This window comes from Oryx dammah, unplaced genomic scaffold, assembly GCF_014754425.2.
Source record: "Oryx dammah isolate SB20612 unplaced genomic scaffold, SCBI_Odam_1.1 HiC_scaffold_10, whole genome shotgun sequence".
Classification (NCBI taxonomy): Eukaryota; Metazoa; Chordata; class Mammalia; order Artiodactyla; family Bovidae; genus Oryx; species Oryx dammah.
This window is the reverse complement of record NW_024070194.1, coordinates 30,573,109-30,592,406: the sequence shown is the minus strand read 5'-3', so window position 1 is coordinate 30,592,406 and position 19,298 is coordinate 30,573,109. Positions and strand designations below refer to the sequence as shown.

General features: G+C 48.2%; 1 protein-coding gene across 1 annotated transcript in view; it reads right to left on the bottom strand.

Annotated features, from left to right (window-relative positions):
* Nucleotides 1–13,035, bottom strand: part of TGM6 (transglutaminase 6) — a 30,052-nt gene extending 17,017 nt beyond the window's left edge. Inside the window, exons 1-9 of the mRNA XM_040247309.1 lie at nucleotides 12,930–13,035; nucleotides 10,957–11,130; nucleotides 10,219–10,461; nucleotides 9,308–9,426; nucleotides 7,953–8,081; nucleotides 6,088–6,265; nucleotides 5,422–5,560; nucleotides 2,271–2,374; nucleotides 1,950–2,192 (exon numbers count right to left, since the gene is read on the bottom strand). Of these exons, the coding sequence (XP_040103243.1) occupies nucleotides 1,950–2,192; nucleotides 2,271–2,374; nucleotides 5,422–5,560; nucleotides 6,088–6,265; nucleotides 7,953–8,081; nucleotides 9,308–9,426; nucleotides 10,219–10,461; nucleotides 10,957–11,130; nucleotides 12,930–13,035 (1,435 nt within the window). The remainder of the gene's footprint in view (nucleotides 1–1,949; nucleotides 2,193–2,270; nucleotides 2,375–5,421; nucleotides 5,561–6,087; nucleotides 6,266–7,952; nucleotides 8,082–9,307; nucleotides 9,427–10,218; nucleotides 10,462–10,956; nucleotides 11,131–12,929) is intronic.
* Nucleotides 13,036–19,298: the final 6,263 nt, after the last annotated feature.

The window sequence follows — 19,298 nt, the reverse complement described above, 5'->3', positions numbered from 1 at the left end:
ATATGAGAGAGGCAGGAGTTTAGAAGAGGTCTTGCCACATACCACCCCTCTACTCTGCACCCTGTGACAGTGAGGAGATGCCTGAAGAGGAGAAGGTCATCAATATCAAGGGCCATGTTTCTAGAGAAGGAACTGAGGGAACATGGTAGTGTGTGTGTTTACATGTGCATGTGTGTGCATATGTGTGTGGGGAGGTGTTTACAGACAGAATCAATGTTAAAGTTCAGGGTATGTTCAACAAGAAGGAGCTGGCTTGTAAAGGCTGGCAGTGCCTGAAGGAAGAGGAAGCTGGCATTTCATTCTGGTGGCATTTCATTTCATTCAGCTCATTACGGAGCTGTGTATTCCCTGAGCACAGAGGAGAAAACTGAAGGAAGATGCAGGTGGATCACAGCCCATCAAGAACTCTCTCCCCACCAGCTTCTGAGGGGGACCCAGCAGCTGGAGGAGTTTGGAGGCCACAGCCCTCCAGAATCTGGGGACAGAAATGACCATGCGTCAGAGAGAAGCTGTGGGACGGCCAGTGGAGCGGGAGGGAGGCTGCCGCAAGAGGGGCCAGTGTCTCAGGAATCAGCAGTGCCTGGGGCCGGCACAGGTGTGAGTCCCCAGACTGCAGGCCGTAACAGAGCTACGCCCTGTCCTCCCAAAGCTTCTGAGTCAGTTAGACAGCAGCACCTGCCTGCCTTCAGGCCTTGAATCCTTGCCCCATGAAGTCAAAGGCATTTCTTCTCTCCTCTCCTCCTTGGCCTAACACACTAGAAGACAGACTGGTGTTCTCAACTTGGCTGCACATTGGAATCACCTGGGGTGCTTTTTAAAGTCCTGATGGCTGGGCCACACCCTCTAGAGACTGCAATTCAGTTAGCCTGGGTGCAGTCGGGTTGCTGTGGTAGGTTAAAATGGCCATAATACTTTCTTTGCAACTCTTCTCATCAAGAGGTAGAGTGTACTTCCTGTCCCTTCCATCTGGGGTGGTTGTTTATTGTTTGACCAACAGAATGTAGCAAAGGTAAGTTCTAAGTAAAGCCTCAAGAGACCCTGTAGCTTTAGATGTCACCCGCTGGGCACACTGCCAGGATTCTGTGGGTCTGTAGTTGACCCACAGAATCCTGAGCAGAGGGTAATTGTTGTTCAATCTGTATAACTAAGACTGTACCCTAGGTGACTCCGATGTGTATCCAGTGCTGCAAACCACCATACTAGAGGGGAGATAGTGGACGGTTGGAGGCAGCCCGAGCACACACTGTCCCCTCCTTATACAGCAGCCTTCTGGGGTCACTGCCCCAGTTTATGCTCAGAGGAGGGGAGGAGGCTAGCTCTGACTCAAGTTTGAACTTGAAGTCTTGATTACCCAAACAACATTCTTTTAACAGGCAGAAATGGCTGACAAATGCACAGTCAGATCACAGCATTATTAAGGAACCTGTTACTTAGTGGGAAAAAGTGATTTTTAAAGTTTATAGCTGGAGGCAGTGACCAGAAAAAATACATGAGTTTTGTGTTTGTACCCCAACAAGCACAGAATCTTCAGTAAGCCAGTGATCCCCTAAATTAGTGGCCATGGCTTAGGCCTTGGCAGATGATAAACAGGAGTTACTATTATTTGGTAGGGCCTACTGGTATGTATCCTAAGTGTTCAATAAATAATACATGTTACTTTCATCACTATTATTAGTGATTATTATTATCACATGTCAGAATACCTGGCACAGTACATGCAATATATATGTTAAAGGAAATGTAGCTATTGATATTGTCAGATGTGAGAAATCTATTTAGTAAACAAAAGAAGCGGTTAATATAAGCTAAAGACACTTGGCTCAAAGCATAGAGACAGTGCCTAACCAGGCTGTCACCAACACATCTTATGAGAAAGGGCCTGGCCATGTTGCCCATCTGCAGCAGCCTGGTCACTGGGGAGGCTGATGGAGGCCACTATACGCCCTTACCTTCCGGATACTTGTAGAGGCTGGTGATGTCCACGCGGGAGTCGCTGCCCACCGCCTTGGTGCTGATGCACCGCCCGATCTTCTTCGTGTCTGAGTATACACGCTCCCGGCTCTCATCCTCATTCCAGAGCCAGGTGATGTAGTCTGCGTTGACCTCCGCAAACACGAAAGGACCATCATGGGCCAGATGCACGTCGCCCTCGCGGATGGCGGTGACTGAGGCTGGGCCACACCGGAACATGCCTGCGCAGGACGGGTGGGCGTGAGCATCTCCAGGAGTCAGAAAGCGAGTGTCTGGGACCCACCCGGCTGAGCTCGTACCTTCGCTCTCCTCTTGGGGGGTGGCATCCAGAACCTGCCAGCCATTGTAAGAGCGGCCCAGGTCCCGCCGGGCAAACCAGCTCTCATTCCAGACATGGAAATTCCTGCCGCAGAGAGAGGAAGGGGCAGGGTGGCCTCTGGTGAGCAAGAGAGGTTCCCCAGAGAGAGCAAGTGCCTGTTGCCAGCCAGACCCTGGGTCCTGCTCCGTGGTTGAGTTTGTGAACCATCACTCAGCTGTATTGATGAATACATACCATCCACACAGGTACAAGCAGACCTTGTTTTATCCTGCTTCATTCACTTTATCCCGCTTTATAGATAACTGTTGTTTTTTTTTTTTTTTTAATAAATTGAGTGTTTATGGCAACCCTTCCTCATGTCTGTCTCACCTGTTTTCCCAGTAGCATTTGCTCACTTCGTGTCTCTTTGTGTCACATTTTGGTAATTTCTGCACTATTTCAAACTTTTTCATTATTATTTTTTTATACTGATCTGTAATATTTGATGTTACTAGTACAACTCACTGAAGGCTCAAATGATAGCATCTAGCAATAAGTATTTTAAAAATAATGTATGTATATTGTTTTTTAGACATAATGCTATTGCACACTTATTAGACTATAGTGTAAACATAACTTTTATATGCTTTTTTGGATTAAAAAATTCATGTGACTCACTTTATTGTGATATTCACTTTATTGAAGTGCTCTGGAACCTAACTGGCAATAGCTTCAAGGCCTGCCTTTATGTATACATATATATGTCTATATCTATACCTATACCTATATCTATATCTAGAACACCTATATCTATATCCTGTTGTTCAAGGTCCAAAAATGCAACAGCCAATAAGACAGAAGATCCTTGTTCTCATGCAGCTTACATTCTAAGGAAGGAGACAGATAGGAAGACAGGAACAATTAAGTAATCAGATAATTAATAAAACAATAAAGTAACAATAAATGCTGTGAAGAAAGAGAGGAGCTTGAGATAGAGAATAACTTCTGGAGATCTTCTCTAAGTAAATGACATCTAAGATGGGCCTTAGAGTAGAAAGAATTAGTCATAGGATGAGAGAAGGGAACAGTGGTCTAGGAGGAAGGAACAGCATGTGCAAAGGCTCTTGAGACAAGAAAAAACTTAGTGTATTCAAGGAACAGAAAGTATGTCTTTGGGCTATGTCAAGCACTAGGGCAGGTAGGTTTCAGATTATGCAGAGTTCTGTAGGCCTTGGTAGGGACTTTAAGCTTTAAGTTTCCTATGTTAAAGATGAGAATATGAGGCTAGGAAAAGTGAAACCATTTGCACAAGATCACACAGTAGGAAGCAGCAGAGAGAAACCCTGATTGGCCTGAGTTGGTGTTTTTGTCTTTACAGCTGGCCTCCAAACTTCTTGGAAAAATATTATAAAAAGCCTTTGGAAGTAAAAGGGAGAACATGTATAACCTGCAAGGCGACAGAGATCCCAATAACAAAAGAATGGCCTGTCCATTCTGCATAAATAAAGAGAAGAATGAAAATGTTTTTGGTGCTACTGCAAAGAGAGGGAGTGAAAAGAACCAAAAATAAGAGAAGAAAAGGGGAGAAGAGAGGCAGAGAGATGGTCTGAGGCTGGACACTAACTAGCTTGGGGAGAAGGGGTCCTGGGCATGCTCCCCTGGGGAGCTGAAGGACATCCTAAGAAGAGGGATGCTGAGGCTGGCTGTGTTTCTTTCTGTACCGTATGCTCTTCACTATTCCCCTGCTCTTTAGAAAGTCGGTTTTTCTTGGCAACTTGCACATGTATGAATAGACATTTGGACAAGGTTATTCATGGAAGCCTTGTTTGTAAAGGCAAATGTTTGGTCTGGCCTCATGAGGTGGTTAAATAAGCAATGGTTTTGCTGTCCAGTTGAAAAGCAGGCCAGGTTTGTAACTTCTCTTCCACTCACTAGCTGTGTGGCCTTAGGCAAGTTACTTGATCTCTCTGTGCCCTGGTTTTCTCATCTGCAAAACAGAGACAACAATACTACCTTGCTCACAAGGTTGTTTGGAGGAATACATGAATTTGTACACAGGTACGCCTTGGAGGTATAGTGGACTCAGTTCCAGACCACTACCGAGATGTGGATAGTTCAATAAGGTGAGTTACACAAGTATTTTTGGTTTCCCAGTGTGTATAAAAGTTATGCTTGCGCTATGCTGTCATCTATTAAGTGTGCAATAGCTTTCTGTCTAAGAAAACAACCTAATACCTTAATGAATCTGTTGAAAAAATGATGCTGATAGACTTGCTTGACACAGGGTTGCCACAAATCTTTGATTTGTAGAAAAATGCAATATCTATGAAGCACAGTAAAAAGAAGAGTAATAAAATGAGGTAAGCCTGCACTGCAGCACTTAGAACTGGGCCTGGCATAGACTGTGCTCACCGATTACGGTGTTATTAAGTTTAAAACACTATAAAAATAAGGAAACTTTGTATGTACTGATATGGGATTGTTAAATGTAAAGCAAGATGAACAGTATTACATTATGTTGCTGATATTAAGTAGGAGGGGGAGGTGGGGGTGCGTGGGAACTGTGCATATGTGTGCCCCTATATCTGCAGCGCTTCTCTGAAGACGTGTAAGAAACTAGTTTCAGCCTTGCATCCAGGAGGATGGGGAGGCTTGAAATGGGGGAAGGAGACTTAAACACTCTAGCCCATTTGGTACCTTTTGAATATTAGAGCACTGAATGTATCTTCTACTTTAAAAAATTAAATTAAAATGAATTTTGTGAAGCTTTGTGCAAAGAGTTTTGTTTGAGCTGAGAGAGGAGCTTGTTTCCCACACAGCATGGTGCACAAGCAACCCAGAGAGCAGGAGCAGGCTACAGAGGTGACCCTGCAGAGGCAGTCACGTCACCAGAATCTAGGGGATGGCCCAGAGTCCTGCAGAGCGGAGAGCTGGGGGTACAAGGTCATTCAACCTTGAGCCCTGTTCTTGGCCTCTGAGTTACATGTCCAGAGCCCCCTGTATCTCGGAAGAAGAGTCATCCTGCTGGGGACCAACCCCTCCTCTGCAGGGTGCCTGTCACCCCTTCCAGAACTGGCTCAGACCCAGTGAGCTGGGCTGCAGATCTGGGTGGGCCACAGGGTGGCCCTGGGACCCAATAGCCGGGGGCTCACCACATGCTGTCTTCCGTCAGGTCTTCCAGCGTTCGCCCGAAGGAGTCCACGTACTTGTCCACACTCAGGTTCCTGTCCGTGTCATGGGCTGAGTTAAAGTTGGACACAACCCGTGTCGCAATTCCCAAGCACCTGAGGACTGAAGAGCAAGACACTCACGAGGCTCCAGGACAGGCCGGGACCCAGCCTCAGGGACGGGTGGTCTGGCCCCCCAGCAGGCGGCCTGTCTCTTGTCTGGCCACAGCCCCCTCCCTCTCTCTCCCAGGGCTGCCGCCTGTCTCCAGGCTCAGAAACACCTCCATCTCCTGGATATTCTCTCAGGGGACTTCAAGAGTCACCACTGCCACCCCCATTTGAATAGATGGGCTCTGAAACTGAGAGGACCTTGGAAGCTGTATAATAACCCTATAATAGCCATAACAGCCTATGAGGACTGGGGGCCCAGGACCACAAGACTCTCTCAAAGGCACTCTGTGAGCTTGAGATTCCTCAAAGATCAACAGTCGCGTAAATGAGGGATCTGGTTTCTCTCTTCATTAACCTGTCTTCTAGTTCCCCATCACTAATGAAGATATTTTTGGTGTGGGGGAGGGATTCTTGTGAAAATATATGCAACCAAATGCAGTTGAGTTGATCAGGGGTCGGGGATCTTCTTCCTTGGGGTACCTGTGCACATGACTCCAGCGAAGACCCAGCACTGGCCGTATTTGACTGGCTTGAACCTGCCCTTGAACCACTTGTGCAGAATGGTCACGCTGCCACGCCAGTGCAGAGGGCTGCTGCCGCCGCTGTACTTGCCCTGCCACTGGCCTTGTACCACGCCCCGGTCGTTGTTGCTGTTCACCTGGACAGAGGAGGCCACAAGTCCACCCTCTGGCAGAGCTTCCCCCTTCAGGAACTTCACCATCATAAAATCTCCAACTTTGGGCCACCCCCTTATTTGGGGCTACTCCTTCCTTTTAAACTGTTTGAAAATTGGGGCCATCTGCTGTCTTAAAATACTTACCTTTTGGTGCCATTTATCATTTTCAATTACCTTCCTTCAGGATGTTCTATTGTTGAAAATCAAATACAGTTTTTGAGCATTTCTTGTTTTAAGTGATCTGTTTTTGCGGACTGTTGGTGATAATAATTATAGAGACACTTCGTTGTTGTGGTTTTTAGTCACTAAGTCATGTCCGACTCTTTTGCAATCCTGTGGATTGTAGTCTGTCAGGCTCCTCTATCCATGGGATTTTCCTGGCAAGAACACTGCTGTGGGTTGCCATTTTCTTCTCCAGTGGATCTTCCTGGCCCAGGGATCAAACTCACATCTCCTGCACGCATCTCTTGCACTGCAGAAAGATTCTTTACTGCTGAGCCAAATGTTTACTATGTACCAGACCCTGTTCTAAAGGCTTAGTACACACTATATTAATCTTTTAAACCTACGATGTACATTCTGTTATCTTCCTGTTTTTCAGATGAGGAAACTGAGATGCATAGAGGTTAGGGAACTTGCTCAAATTGCACAGAAAGTTAGAAAGAGGTGACCTGCAAGTTCAGTCCTTTGACTTGGAAGCCTGTCATATCCCACAGGCTTGTAATGCTCTACTATTGGGGACTGGTCACTGCTTTTGATTCTCTGTGCTCCGACATCTCTCTGAAATCTCGAGGAACTGAGAATATCAAATATGAAAAAAAAAACAGTTTTATCTGTTTTTGGAATCACAGATACCTAGGCACTGACTTTAACAGCTACTTGCTATAGAGAGAGTTAGTAGGCCCTGTGGCTACCTTCTGAGGAGGAAGCACTGGCCTGTAGCAGATTAAAGATGGCACTTCCCACAGCAAGGTGGTTCCATGTACCCTCTCCCTGAATCTGGGCTGGCCTGTGACTGCTTTGACCAAGGACCATGGTGGAAGTGATGCTGCACCTGTTCCCAGGCCTAGGCTTTACGAGACTGGCAGCTTCTACTTCTTCTTTTTAGAATAATTGCTTGGGGAGGCACCAGCTGCTTTGTCTGATTACCCTGAGACTGCCATGCTATGAGGAAGCTCAACCTGGTCACATGGAGGCATTACATGGAGAGACAGGGTGATGCTTGGCCAATCCCAGCTCATGCAACCATCCCAGCCTAGGGGCCAGACATGAGAGTGAGCAAGCCCCTGGGCATTCCAGCTCCAGCAGACATGGCATGGAAGAGAACCAAGAAAACACTGACTGCTGGAGCCAAGGCCCTAGATATATAGTCCCCACAAACCATCCCAGACATCTTCAGGCATTCAGACACCCCAGCTGAAGCATCTGGGAACAGAGATGTTCTGTCTTTCCAGTGCCATGCCCAGTTCCCAGTTCCTGCAAATCACTGATATGCAAAAGTGTCAGCATAGTAAATGGCTGTTTTACACCACTGAGTTTTGGGGTGGTTTTTTATGCAGCAAGAGAGGATTAAAACAAGAGGTGACAGGAAAAATCTTAGGGTTGTTCCTGAGGTTTGGCCTGGGGACCTACAAAGGAGAGTGCATGCAGGGATGGCAGGGCTCCTCACCATGGCGCTGACAGCTCTGGTGATGTAGATGGGGTCATGGCGGTGGGACACGTCGGTGGCTGGGTCGTCTTGGTAACTAGGGGTTCGGTCCAGGATGGAGAGGCAGATGTTCAGGATGTCCTCCTCAAACTGTCCCCAGAGAGGCTGCTCTTAGAGGTCAGAGTCACATCCATACTTCAGACCCTCTCACAACCTCCCCCGGTCATTTGTGTTGGGCAAGGGAGCTTGCCTACACTTCCTGCCCCCCCCACCCCACTCCAGGGACACCACAGAGGACCCCCAAGTTTCAAAAACCCTCCCTCAAAGAGTTACCAGGAACCATATGCTCAGCCTTAATCACCTTTTCCCCCATGATTTTTTCAAATACACTTGAGTTAGTTGATAACATTTAAGAACTGGGAGATTTTTCACATACAAATTAAGATTTCTGGTCTTTGAAGATTTGGAAGGTCTGGGAACCCTGGGCTGATTTTCCCCCATGTTGAGATGGCGTTACCCCTTAGATGGAATTAGACCTTCTGGTGTGTCATCCCTGCCCAGTCCTGAACCTTCAATGCTTTCAACCTCTGCCCTTCGGCCTGAGAGTCAGGGTTCTCCACTTGCCCGGAGCCCAGGCAGACGGATTTTCTACTTGCCCGGAGCCCAGGCAGATGGGTTCTCTACTTGCCCGGAGCCCAGGCAGACAGCTCATCCACAGAACCTCTGCTACTCCCTGACTCCCCTCCGCTGCTCTGTCTGCTCTTCCTCTGCCTGTCCAGATCCTGCCTGACTTTGGGGACCCAACCCCAGTATCATGAAGTCTTCTGTACTGCCTGAGGTGGTTTTCTTTCACAGTCTTTTAAATTCTTTCTGCTTCCATCCGTACAGTTCTGACTGCGCCACCCCCTCCCACAACATTGCACCTTGCATTGTAACTGTTTATCTAAGCTGGTGGCTCTTGGAGTGTGGTTCCAGACCAGCAGCAGCACCTGGTGACTTGGTTAGGAATACAAACTCTCAGGCCACCTCAGACCTAACGAATCAGCAACTTGTTGGGGAGGCACATGGATCCCAGCCACCTGTATGTTTTAATGAGCCCTCTGTGTCCTTCGTGTCCACACGCAAGACTGAGAGCCCCTGATCTAAGCTATTTATGTATACCTAATGTACCTTCCCTTCCCAAGGACCCAGTGTGGGCCCTGGTACAATTAATAGTAGAGACTGGATAAGTGGGCTTGGTCTAAGGGTCGGTCTAGTTGTACCTCTTGGGAAGAAGAGGGCACACAGAAGGGCTCCTGCACTGACTTCTCATGTCCCCAGCCCTCCTTCTGCCTCTCATGCCTCTCAGCCCCCTTTTGGTCTGGGCCCCTGGAGACCTGCCCGAAGTTCCAGCCTTGGGCTCGGATGCGCTTCTCCACACCCCGGAAGATGATGCCGCTGTCGTTGAGCACATACTCTTGTCTCTCTTCCTCTGAGTCCAGGAACACATCGTCCTCTGAAAGGCAGTGGTCAGGCCTGGTGTGAGGGATGGGAAGGTGGAGCCCTGGCCTCAGCAGCCTGGGGAACGGGCTACATCAGGCATCAGCTGCAGGATAGTACCTAGAGGCAGCTGGAATAGAAGCAGGCAAGAGGGGCTTGCCGGCTCCCAGGCTGCCCCCTGGCCAGGCCCTATTCCACCTGGCTGGTCTTTCCTCAGGCAGGGACCAACCCCACCCCAGGCCGAGATGGAAGGAATTTAGCAGTCATGATGTCTTTGGATAACCTGACTTAATGCCAATTAAATATTAGTAAGAATTGTCATTCAAATTACTGCTTACTGACTTAACCCTTAATAAGAGTACTGACCCCAGTACTCCTTATGATGTACCTTGCATATTACAAGCATTAGCTCAATGGATTCTCACCATAACCCTAATAGGTAGACACTATTATTATTCACATATTACAGATGAGGAAACTGAGACTCACAGAGGACAGCAACTTAGCAAAGCTGGGACTAAACCAAGGCTGTCTGATGGCTAAAGCCTGGTACTTACCCACTTTTAGATCTTTCCTGCCATTAGGCCCCATCTTTGCCCCCTGGCCTCCACACACTAATTCCTGTCCCTCTGGCACAGCAGCTTTGGAGTATCTGCTACCAACTTCCTCTGCCCAGGCCTGCCCCCATCCGGGCCCCAGGCTCTTGCCAGGCCTTAGCACTCATCCCCCTGTCCCCTAACCTGCCTCCCAGACTTTCCTGAAGGACAGTTTCTGGGAAAACCTCAGCCTCAGACTCAGGAGCTCCTACCTGGGCACCATGGGTTGAAAAGGAGAACAAACTCGCCCAGCTTCCGGTCACTATGTTTGCGGCGAGAGGAAACCCTGGCACTCAGCTGGTAACGGCCAATGATGGCATTGGGAGGGCTGGCAAGGCTGAAGGTCGTGGTGTTCTCTGTCTGAGCCTCCTTCACTGCCATCCAGGTGTCACCCCGCTCCAGCTCTGATGTCTGGAACACGGCTTTGGTGCGGAGGGCCTCAGAAGCCTGGGGTCCTGGCAGAGAGGAGAGGGAATCAAGAGAGCCAGCTGGCTCCAGAAAGCTCAGCTCTGGAGAAATGGAAAAGCCACAGGCCCAGAAGGCCAACCTTCAGCACCTGAACTGCTGGACACTGCTGTGGGGAAGGACCTGACCAAGACGCAGGTGGGCCAGTGGCAGAGTGGAGTCCACCTTGGCTGTCCTGACTCCTGCCCACTTTCCGGATCAAGGGGGAAGTAACAAGCCTCTCTGAAACTATAGAGTGCTTGAGGAACTTCCATACCCTCCCAGGACCCTGGACTTCTTTGTGCATAGAATTCCAGAGTTGCCATCTCACCTGTCCTACTGCCTGCTGGCAGCACCTTCCAACCACCCCAGAAAGCTCAAACCACCTATAGGGACTTGTTTTCCGCAAAGTCTGGGCTGATGACCACAGGGTTTCAGGTTGCTGGTCACCAGACCCATCTTTAAGACTGCAGATTAGCAGCAGAACGCACTGACCAGTCAGGTACCTGTCTCCACGGTGAAGATGAGGGTCTCCTCGCTCTGCAGGGGTCTGTTCAGCTCCAGTGTGAAGGTGAACCTCTGGCCCCTGCGGACCACCAGCTCAGGGCCAGGGTACTCCTGGGTGTGGTGTGCAGTGCCGTTGCTCAGCCGCTGCCAGTGCACCTCAGTGACTCTGAGCCCTGGGCAGGGAGAGCACAGGGAGATGGGACCCAGCTCTTGAACATTTCCCATTCACGCCTGGCTCACCTTCCGACAGGTGCAGCCTGCCTGTCATTTGCTCTTGGAGTCACTATTTACCAGGTACAGTAGTTTCTGGTGTACCAGGAGTAGTTATTCTTGGTTGTTCTATAGTGTTCATGAACTAACTAAGTCTGGGTTGATGTCCACTGGGCTAAGCTCTGAACTAGCCAGTACTGAACCATTGTTCCCGGGGGAAAATACAGGGCTTGGTTCCTATGAGCCTCTGGTCACAACTTTTTCATCAACTGAACAAAACATAACCTTGTTTTATGGGTTTCTGTTTAAACACACCTTATTTAGTAAATTGTTAATTCATTAATATCGAACTCATGACAATAGCACTGTAATTAATGTCTGAACAAAGCTTATCCAACACATGTGTTTTCTCCATAAGGCATGTCACACCTTCCTGTGCTTAGGAATACTGGACAGAACTTCAGAGCTAAACATGGAATCATTTTAAACAGCAAAAATCAGCAACAAAAGGGACAAAAATGCAAATTACATAGCTTCAGATAGACCATGAAAGCCACTTATCTGAGAGCTGAAATAGCAAAGCAGAGTGTGCTCATCTCTGGAAGGTACTCAATGAACATGTCTGGGATGAATGAAGATACCAAGGGAAGTGAAGCCACTTTCCAAAGGGCACACAGTCTGACTCAAGCCAGAGTTGAGTCTGTGAGCTGGTTTCCTACTTTTGACCACTGGTCAACTGGCTTTCATGACCTTCATTTCCTTCATGACCCACTGAAGAAATAGTGTTACGTGTTGCCCCAGTGCCTGCAAACATATAAACATGTGCAGATATAGATAAATTGGAAGTTTCACTAATATTTTCCCTTATTTATTATGGTGAGTAATGAATGCTGAAATTTTATATCCTTTTCTGTCAAAGCTCTTGAGCCACAGACCACCAGGGACACAGTAGAAGTTGAACTAGTCTCATGGCGGTGAGAAAGCTCCAACCCCCTGGGGAACCAGGAAGTGCCTCAGGAAGGGGGTCCTGGAGAGGGCTTATTGTGGGATTTGGGCTGTTTTTAGGTGGTTTGGGTGAGAGTTGAAGGAAGCAGGGCTTTGATCTGGACTGGATGCTCTCAGGAAGCAAGACAAGTCTATGTTTATCTTAATTATTCTTATGTAGAAGGTGGGAGGGACGAATGGAGGCTGAAGCTGTCGGTGGAGTGGCAGGGCTCATTAGCCAGAATACAGGGGTGTTTACTCATTCTAGGGTGTTGTCTGGTTTCACACAGGATTATGGAGTGCTCTTTTTCATCTTGACCCGTCACGGCCGCATTACATTGGTGGTGGTGGTGCTGCTGCTAAGTCGCTTTAGTCATGTTTTCTCCACTTCAAGAGGTGGAGAGAGAAAGTCAGCTTAGAACAGATTTTATTTGGAATAAATTCCCTTGAGTGACTTCCATTACTTACATCTGTCTTTGGGCACGAGGTACCCACTCTCTCGGGTAAGGCATGCAGAGCCTGTGTGGCCTGGCAAAGATGGCTCTCTAAGTCCTGCTTGGTATATGAAACTAGACAGGTTGCAGGTGCATTTACAATACGGAGGATCTCAGGAGGAAAAGAATCAAGGTCCCTAAGCTCTTGCATTTTGAGGTTCAATATTACTGGAAGTTTTTTGATAAAATGAATTTGTCTTGATTGAGGTTGGCAGCTGATGTTGCCCAGGTTTACATCTCTACTCTGACTTCTTTGAAATCCAAACAATATATCAATCATCTACTTGCAGTCTCCATTTGATGGTCTTCTAGGCAAATCCAATCTAATGTGCTCGAAGCAGAACTCTTGATTTCTTCCTCCCTGACACCCAAATCCATGCTCTCACGCATCTTGGTAGACAGCACTCCATCTGCCCTGATGCTCAGGCCCAAACCAAAGAATCTTCTTTGATTCCCCTTTGCTCTCACATCCCTCATCCAAATCACCATCAAGCTCAAATGGCACCACCTCCAAAGGTGTGTGCTCAGTTGTGTCTGACTCTTTTGCAACCCCGTCCACTATAACCTGTCAACTTCCTCTGTCCATAGAATTTTCCAAGCAAGAATACTATAATGGGTTGCCATTTCCTTCTCCAGGGGATCTTCCTCACCCAGGGATTGAACCTGTGTCTCTTGCATTTCCTTCATTGGCTGGCAGATTCTTTACCACTCCACTGCATACCCCAAAGGCTCAGTGCATAAACAAGCTGCCTGCAATGTAAGAAACACAGGAGATGTGGGTTTGATCCCTGGGTGAGGAAGATCCCCTGAAGTAGGAAATGGCTCCAGTACTGTTACTTGGAAAATTTCATGGACATAGGAGCCTGGTACTGTCCATGGGGTTGCAAAAGAGTCAGACACGACTGTAGTCAGTGACTCTAACTCACCACTTCTAAAACCTGTCCCCAATTCATTACAGGTCTCCATCTCCACCACTAGCCTGGGCCAAGCTCCCTGATGTCTCTCTTATCTAGATGGCACCAGCCTTCTAACTGCTCTCTACTTGTGAGCAGCTGGACTGGTGCTACCATCTCAAACTCAGGCCTGGGACTCATAGAAAAGGCTACTCTTGCTTGAGCTCAGCTGGCAGGCTTAGACTTACATTATGATTTGGGGGTAATGACTGAACATGAGAAGGGAACTTTCACACTGACATATGTCCCAGTTTGAGAGCTCCTGCAGTACCACTGTGGTGAGTGAGTGAGGATTGTGCAGGACCAGTGTTCAACAGCAACCCCATGAGTCAGGAGCCCAACACGAGTGCCAGGGACTTCCCCAGAAGCTGGCCCATTCTTCCGTTTGAAAGCAGAACTGAAGGCTTCACATGTAGTGAGTCCAGTAGCTCTTGGGCAGAATAGACCACTCAAGCCCCAGAAATCTGAGCTCAGATGGTCTCTGTTTAGTCTGAAGACACAGGAAGAAACGCCACTTACCTTGTTACATAAGGTTGTCTAATCTAGTACCAGCAAAGTTGGAAGGGCCATGAGAAGCCCAGGTTTCCATTTTATTGATGGAAACTGAGACCCAGAGAAAACAAAAGAAGGGCTTCCTGCTTGAGGACAGATTGGAGCCACAGCCTATGAAATCAAGCCACTTCCTCTGCGGGAACCGGCTGGAACAGAATGCAAGTGCTGGTTTTTTTTTTTTTTTTTCTCCAGAAGATGAGTCAGGAGCAGGGGATGAGGCTATTATGTGATAATTATCTCCAGCATGCCCCAGGGCTGCTTGGTGGGTGGGGGAAGGGCTTAGGATGTGGTGAGTGTTCCTGGATCCTGGGTCATGGGATCAAGCCCTGAGGAGTCCATCTCCGCATCCTCTTTCCCTGTCACAGCCCACACTGGCTCCCACCAGCCTAGGGGCACCTGTAGGCTCATCATAGGGAGTGGGGTGCATGAGTGGGGTGCATTTGGGGTTGATGAATAAGAACTGCCGTCATCACTATCCTCAAACCTCAGAGACTGTCTCTCTCACAACTTCTTGCCCAGATCAATTCCCTCAGCCAAATTCTCAATGGAAACTTGATCATAGTTCCAGCTTCATACATCCAAGAGGTGGCTCGTCTGCTGCCCCAATGTTAAGAAGTCTTTCCTTCTGCTGAACCAAGGTTTGTTTTCTTACAACTTCTCCCTGCTTTCCCCACTCTTACCCTTACCCCCCGTTCCAATTGCCCCTTGATGATTTTATAGTGCTATTATGAGAAGTCCTGACCTGTCACCTCCACCAGTTCTACATTTGCCCTAACCCAGGAGGTTACAGATCTGGTCCCTGGGTGATCTGTCCCTGGAGCTGCTACTTAAATGATCTAAGTCACCTGTACTGGTCAACATTATTCTCCCACGACTTGGTGGGCTGATGGTCAGGGCTGGGGGCCAGGACCCTACAGGGAGAAAGTGGCAGGTCTGAAGTTGCAGCCAATGCTTCCCTAGGAGAGTCCTCCCCAGCCCTCATGGGGACTAATGGACTCAGGGGAGGGGAGCTCTATGTACGGGGCAGCCCAAAGCAGGGAGATAGATGTATATGTAGGAGGATTTCTGGGCCCCCATCAAAATAAACCCAGTGATTACCTCCTCCATGTGCTCAGCTTGAATTTTCCTCTCTGAGACGTAAGTTTCTGTCTTCAGAAAATCATCAAGGCAGTGGGATTATAGCTGTTTGCCTACACATTTCTCTCCTCCACTGAAAGGTAAGCCCCATGAAGGCAAGGTCTGGGTCTCATTCTCTGTGGGTTGTTAGAGCCTGGCTCAGGGCCCAGGGAATAGTGGATGCTCGGTGACCGTGGCTGGAGAATGAATGGCTGGGATAAGAGCAGCTGATGCTCACAGCTTCCTAGCACAGCCTCAAGGATCAGCATTCATGCCTCTCCACCTGTGCATGTCCCAGCTTCTCCACCCATCCATAATCCCTCCTTCTCAAGCTGTCACATTTCAAAGCCTGCCCTTTCTTCCAGACTTCCTTCCCTTCTGCGGCCCTCCTTCCCTTCTCCATCCCACCTTCCTCTCTTAGCCTTCTTTCCCACACTGCATAGTGGAGCCTGATTTCAGAGGCACACAGTTGAGTTTAAATAAAAAGTTTACCACTTGCCAGCTGTGTGACCTGAGGCAGGTGACTGACCCTTTCTGAACTTCAGTTTCCAGATGAAAATGGTGGTGATAATAGCTGCCTCCTTGGGTGGTGAGGATTAAATGAAATAATTCACACAGAATAATTAGAAAAGCACATATGAGGTGCTCAGTAAATGTGCATGTTATTAATCATATTGTTATTGTTATATTTGCACAAGAACTCTTGGCTGCCATTCCAGGGTTCTGATAATCAACACAATTCTGAATCTTTCACTTATTGGCTATGTGACTCTGGATAAATTAGTAGATCTTTCTGAAGTGGCTTCCCTGGTGGCTCAGAGGTGAAAACGTCTGCCTGCAGTGCGGGAGACCTGGGTTCGATCCCTGGGTTGGGAAGATCCCCTGGAGAAGGAAATGGTAACCCACTCTAGTACTCTTGCCTGGAAAATTCCATGGACTGAGGAGCATGGTGGGCTGTAGTCCACGGGGTCACAAAAAGTCGGACAGGACTGAGCGACTTCACTTTCGCTTTCTGAAGTACAGATTTCCTTACCTGAAAAGTGCCAGTAACAATACTTTCCTCATAGGATTTTGGGGGAGGACATGATTAAATCGGGTAATGGGGAAATGTATTACCTAAGTCTGTAAATTCTGAGAGTAAAAGGAGAACCCATTAATAAACACCCTAGGACAACAAGCTTCAGCCAGGTGAGTGGTCTCCTTACTTATAAGGTACTTAGCACAGTGCTTGGTTCACAGTTTCGAGATCTGTAGATGGGGTTTTATATCATCACCTCTTCATTTCTCCCCCACCACTTTGGCCCTCTTCTCCCAATTCCTACACACATTGTTTTTCTTTTTGTTCCCTCTTCACCTCTTGCTTAAATTACTTCATGGCCCCAAGAACCTGAGAACATTTTCAACTGTTTGATCCAACCCGTTACTATGGAGAAATTGAGGGTCAGTGAGAGAAGGCATTTCCCTGTTGCATGGGGATCAGCATGTCATTTCCCCTGCTCAAGAGCCATCAAACCCACAACCATTATGCTGGCATTCAAGGCACACCTACCACTCCCTCCCCTGCCAACCTCGCCTTCTGCTCCGCAGCTCACTTGCTCACCAGCTGGCCTAAGAAAGACTTCCACTTAGAGAGAAGGGTCCGTGTGCAGAGAATTGCCTGCCAACCGCAGCCCTAGCTCACCTCAGCTGTTTTTCCTCTTTCCCTTGGCTGACACCAAGCAGCTGATTATGCTCTGCTCCCTGGATCTCTGCTCCAGCCAGGGATGGAACCCAGTGGGACCAAACCCAGCAGTCTCTGCTAAAGCCAGCACCATCTCCCAGACTCTGGCCTCCACATAATTGGTTTTTAATGGGTCCCATTATGACTCTATCCTTACTGTGCATTATGGGTGCCTGACGTTCACACTAAGGGACTGAGGAGTTGCTGACCTCAGAAGCTGCTGACCTGTCTCTCATCAGTAGGCAGTGGCCCATCACCTCCAACCCAGTGTCCCAGACAGACAATCCCACATAGAATATCCTTAGAATTTCTGAGCAGAAAGATTATTGTAATTCAACAGTGACAAAAAGGGTCCAATTTCATTTGCTAATCAACTGGTAGGGACCACCTGAAGAACTATGTTGAGAATTCTGGGGCCACATCCAGGCTCTTGTAGGGAAGAGCTCTGGCACCAGCTAGAGATGTCTGTCAGGGACAGTATGAAGGAGGGTGAGAGGAGGAGAGGCCTGCAGGCCACAGACTTTAGACCCAGGGTCTGAGATCTCAGTCTTTCACACGCAGATTGCATAGTAGGCTTGGTCTACCGCTCTCAGGAGCAGGTTCCCAAGAAGCCAGAAGGACCCAAAAGATTGGGGAACTGAATTCAACCTACTAGTCAACTTATACACTAGGCATGATGGATCAAGCCTTGATATTTTACAGGTGGAGAAATCGAGGTTTAGAGAGAGGAACGATCACCCAGCAAGTTAGTAATGAGCTGACATGGAGCCCCCATTCCCCAACTTTGCTCATAGAAGGATCCGTTCTCAGCAATTAAACTTGGCCAGATTTAAGGCTGATAGTATGCTAAATACTGAGGAAAGAGGGACCTCTAGGTGAGTCCCAAAATATACATCCTGAAGGAAGCAAAACCAGTATCTCTCATCCAGGACTAAAGGGAGAAGCCGCCCCAGCTCTTGAAACTGAAGCCTGGGGTAGCAAGGCCTGGTCATCAGAGAGCAGACCTTCCCAAGAGCCAGAAGGGCCCAGGATGCCAGTAACGTTCCCAAATGCCAGGTGACAATAAGAAGAGGAAGTTCAAATATGATAAGGAAATTAAAATACCAGCCTTGAAAGTCAAAGAGTAAACAGAACTTGATTCATATAACTGTTACATAATACTGAACAATCGAAAATAGGAACATAGAAACATCTTTTAAAAACCTGTGAAAATAGGCTCCCTGCTTCTGCTGACCTGCTCATCACTGGAGCCCAGCTCCCAGCACAGAGTAGGTACAAAGTAATTATTAACTAAAAGACATATTCCTGGGCAAGGTGGGGAATTTACCTCTCCCTGTATTGGAGTCCCAAGGGGAGGCACATTTTCTGAGTGTTATGTTGACAAGGCCCCACATGAGATACTGCTGGGGCTGTGAATACTTGGTCTCATCAGTTTCTCACTGCAGGCCTGTGAGATGATCTGAATTATAATACCCATTTTACAGATGAAAAAAGTGGAGGCACCAAGGGCAAATTCTCTTGTTCACATTCATATTGCTCTTTTCACCTTGGCTAGAGCTGCACTTACCCTCAGCTCTCTGGAGTGGGGATTAAAAGAGGATGCAGCTGATGGGTGCCTCACTCACATCACCCTCCTTACCCAGCCCACAACCCCCAGCTCTGCCCAGACATGCTTCTGGATCCTTGTAATGTACACAGAGTGTGAGAAGATTTCAGACCTTCTACATTTCCCTTTCTGCTCCCCCTCCTCCAGTCAGTCCCACAGGATGTGTTGGGGAGGCCTGGCCCCAGTTCAGGAAGGACTTGCTTGTTGGGTGGTTGGGGCAGACTCTTACTGTCTCTGGGCCTCTACATCCTTATGAACATGAGAGAATAGCTCATGGACTGGCCAGCACCATGGTGCTAACAAGCAGTGACCCAAATGTCTTTCCACAAACACCTGCTTCCCAAAGTTCCTCTCATGGGCCTGGTGCCCCAAGGCCCCCAGGCCCTGCCCACTCACCTGCCATGACAGGGCTGCCCGACTCCTTGCTTCCTCTGCTTGGTGGTGTGTGAACCGTCAGGACAGCGTTTTTGAGCAGCCAACCAGACCCACATTAACAAGGCAAGTGTTGGGACACTCCTAGACAGGACAGTCAGAATTCAGAAGGAGGCGTGGCCCTGCTACTCTAGCCGTGACACCTACGAGGCACCTAATCACCCAGTAATTGCCTTGGTTTGCACCTAGAATTTGTCCAGTGTGGGAGGGGCTCCAGCTAAGAGGCTTCCAAATGTAAAGTTGAGAGCCAGACTGTGAGAGAAACAATCCCACA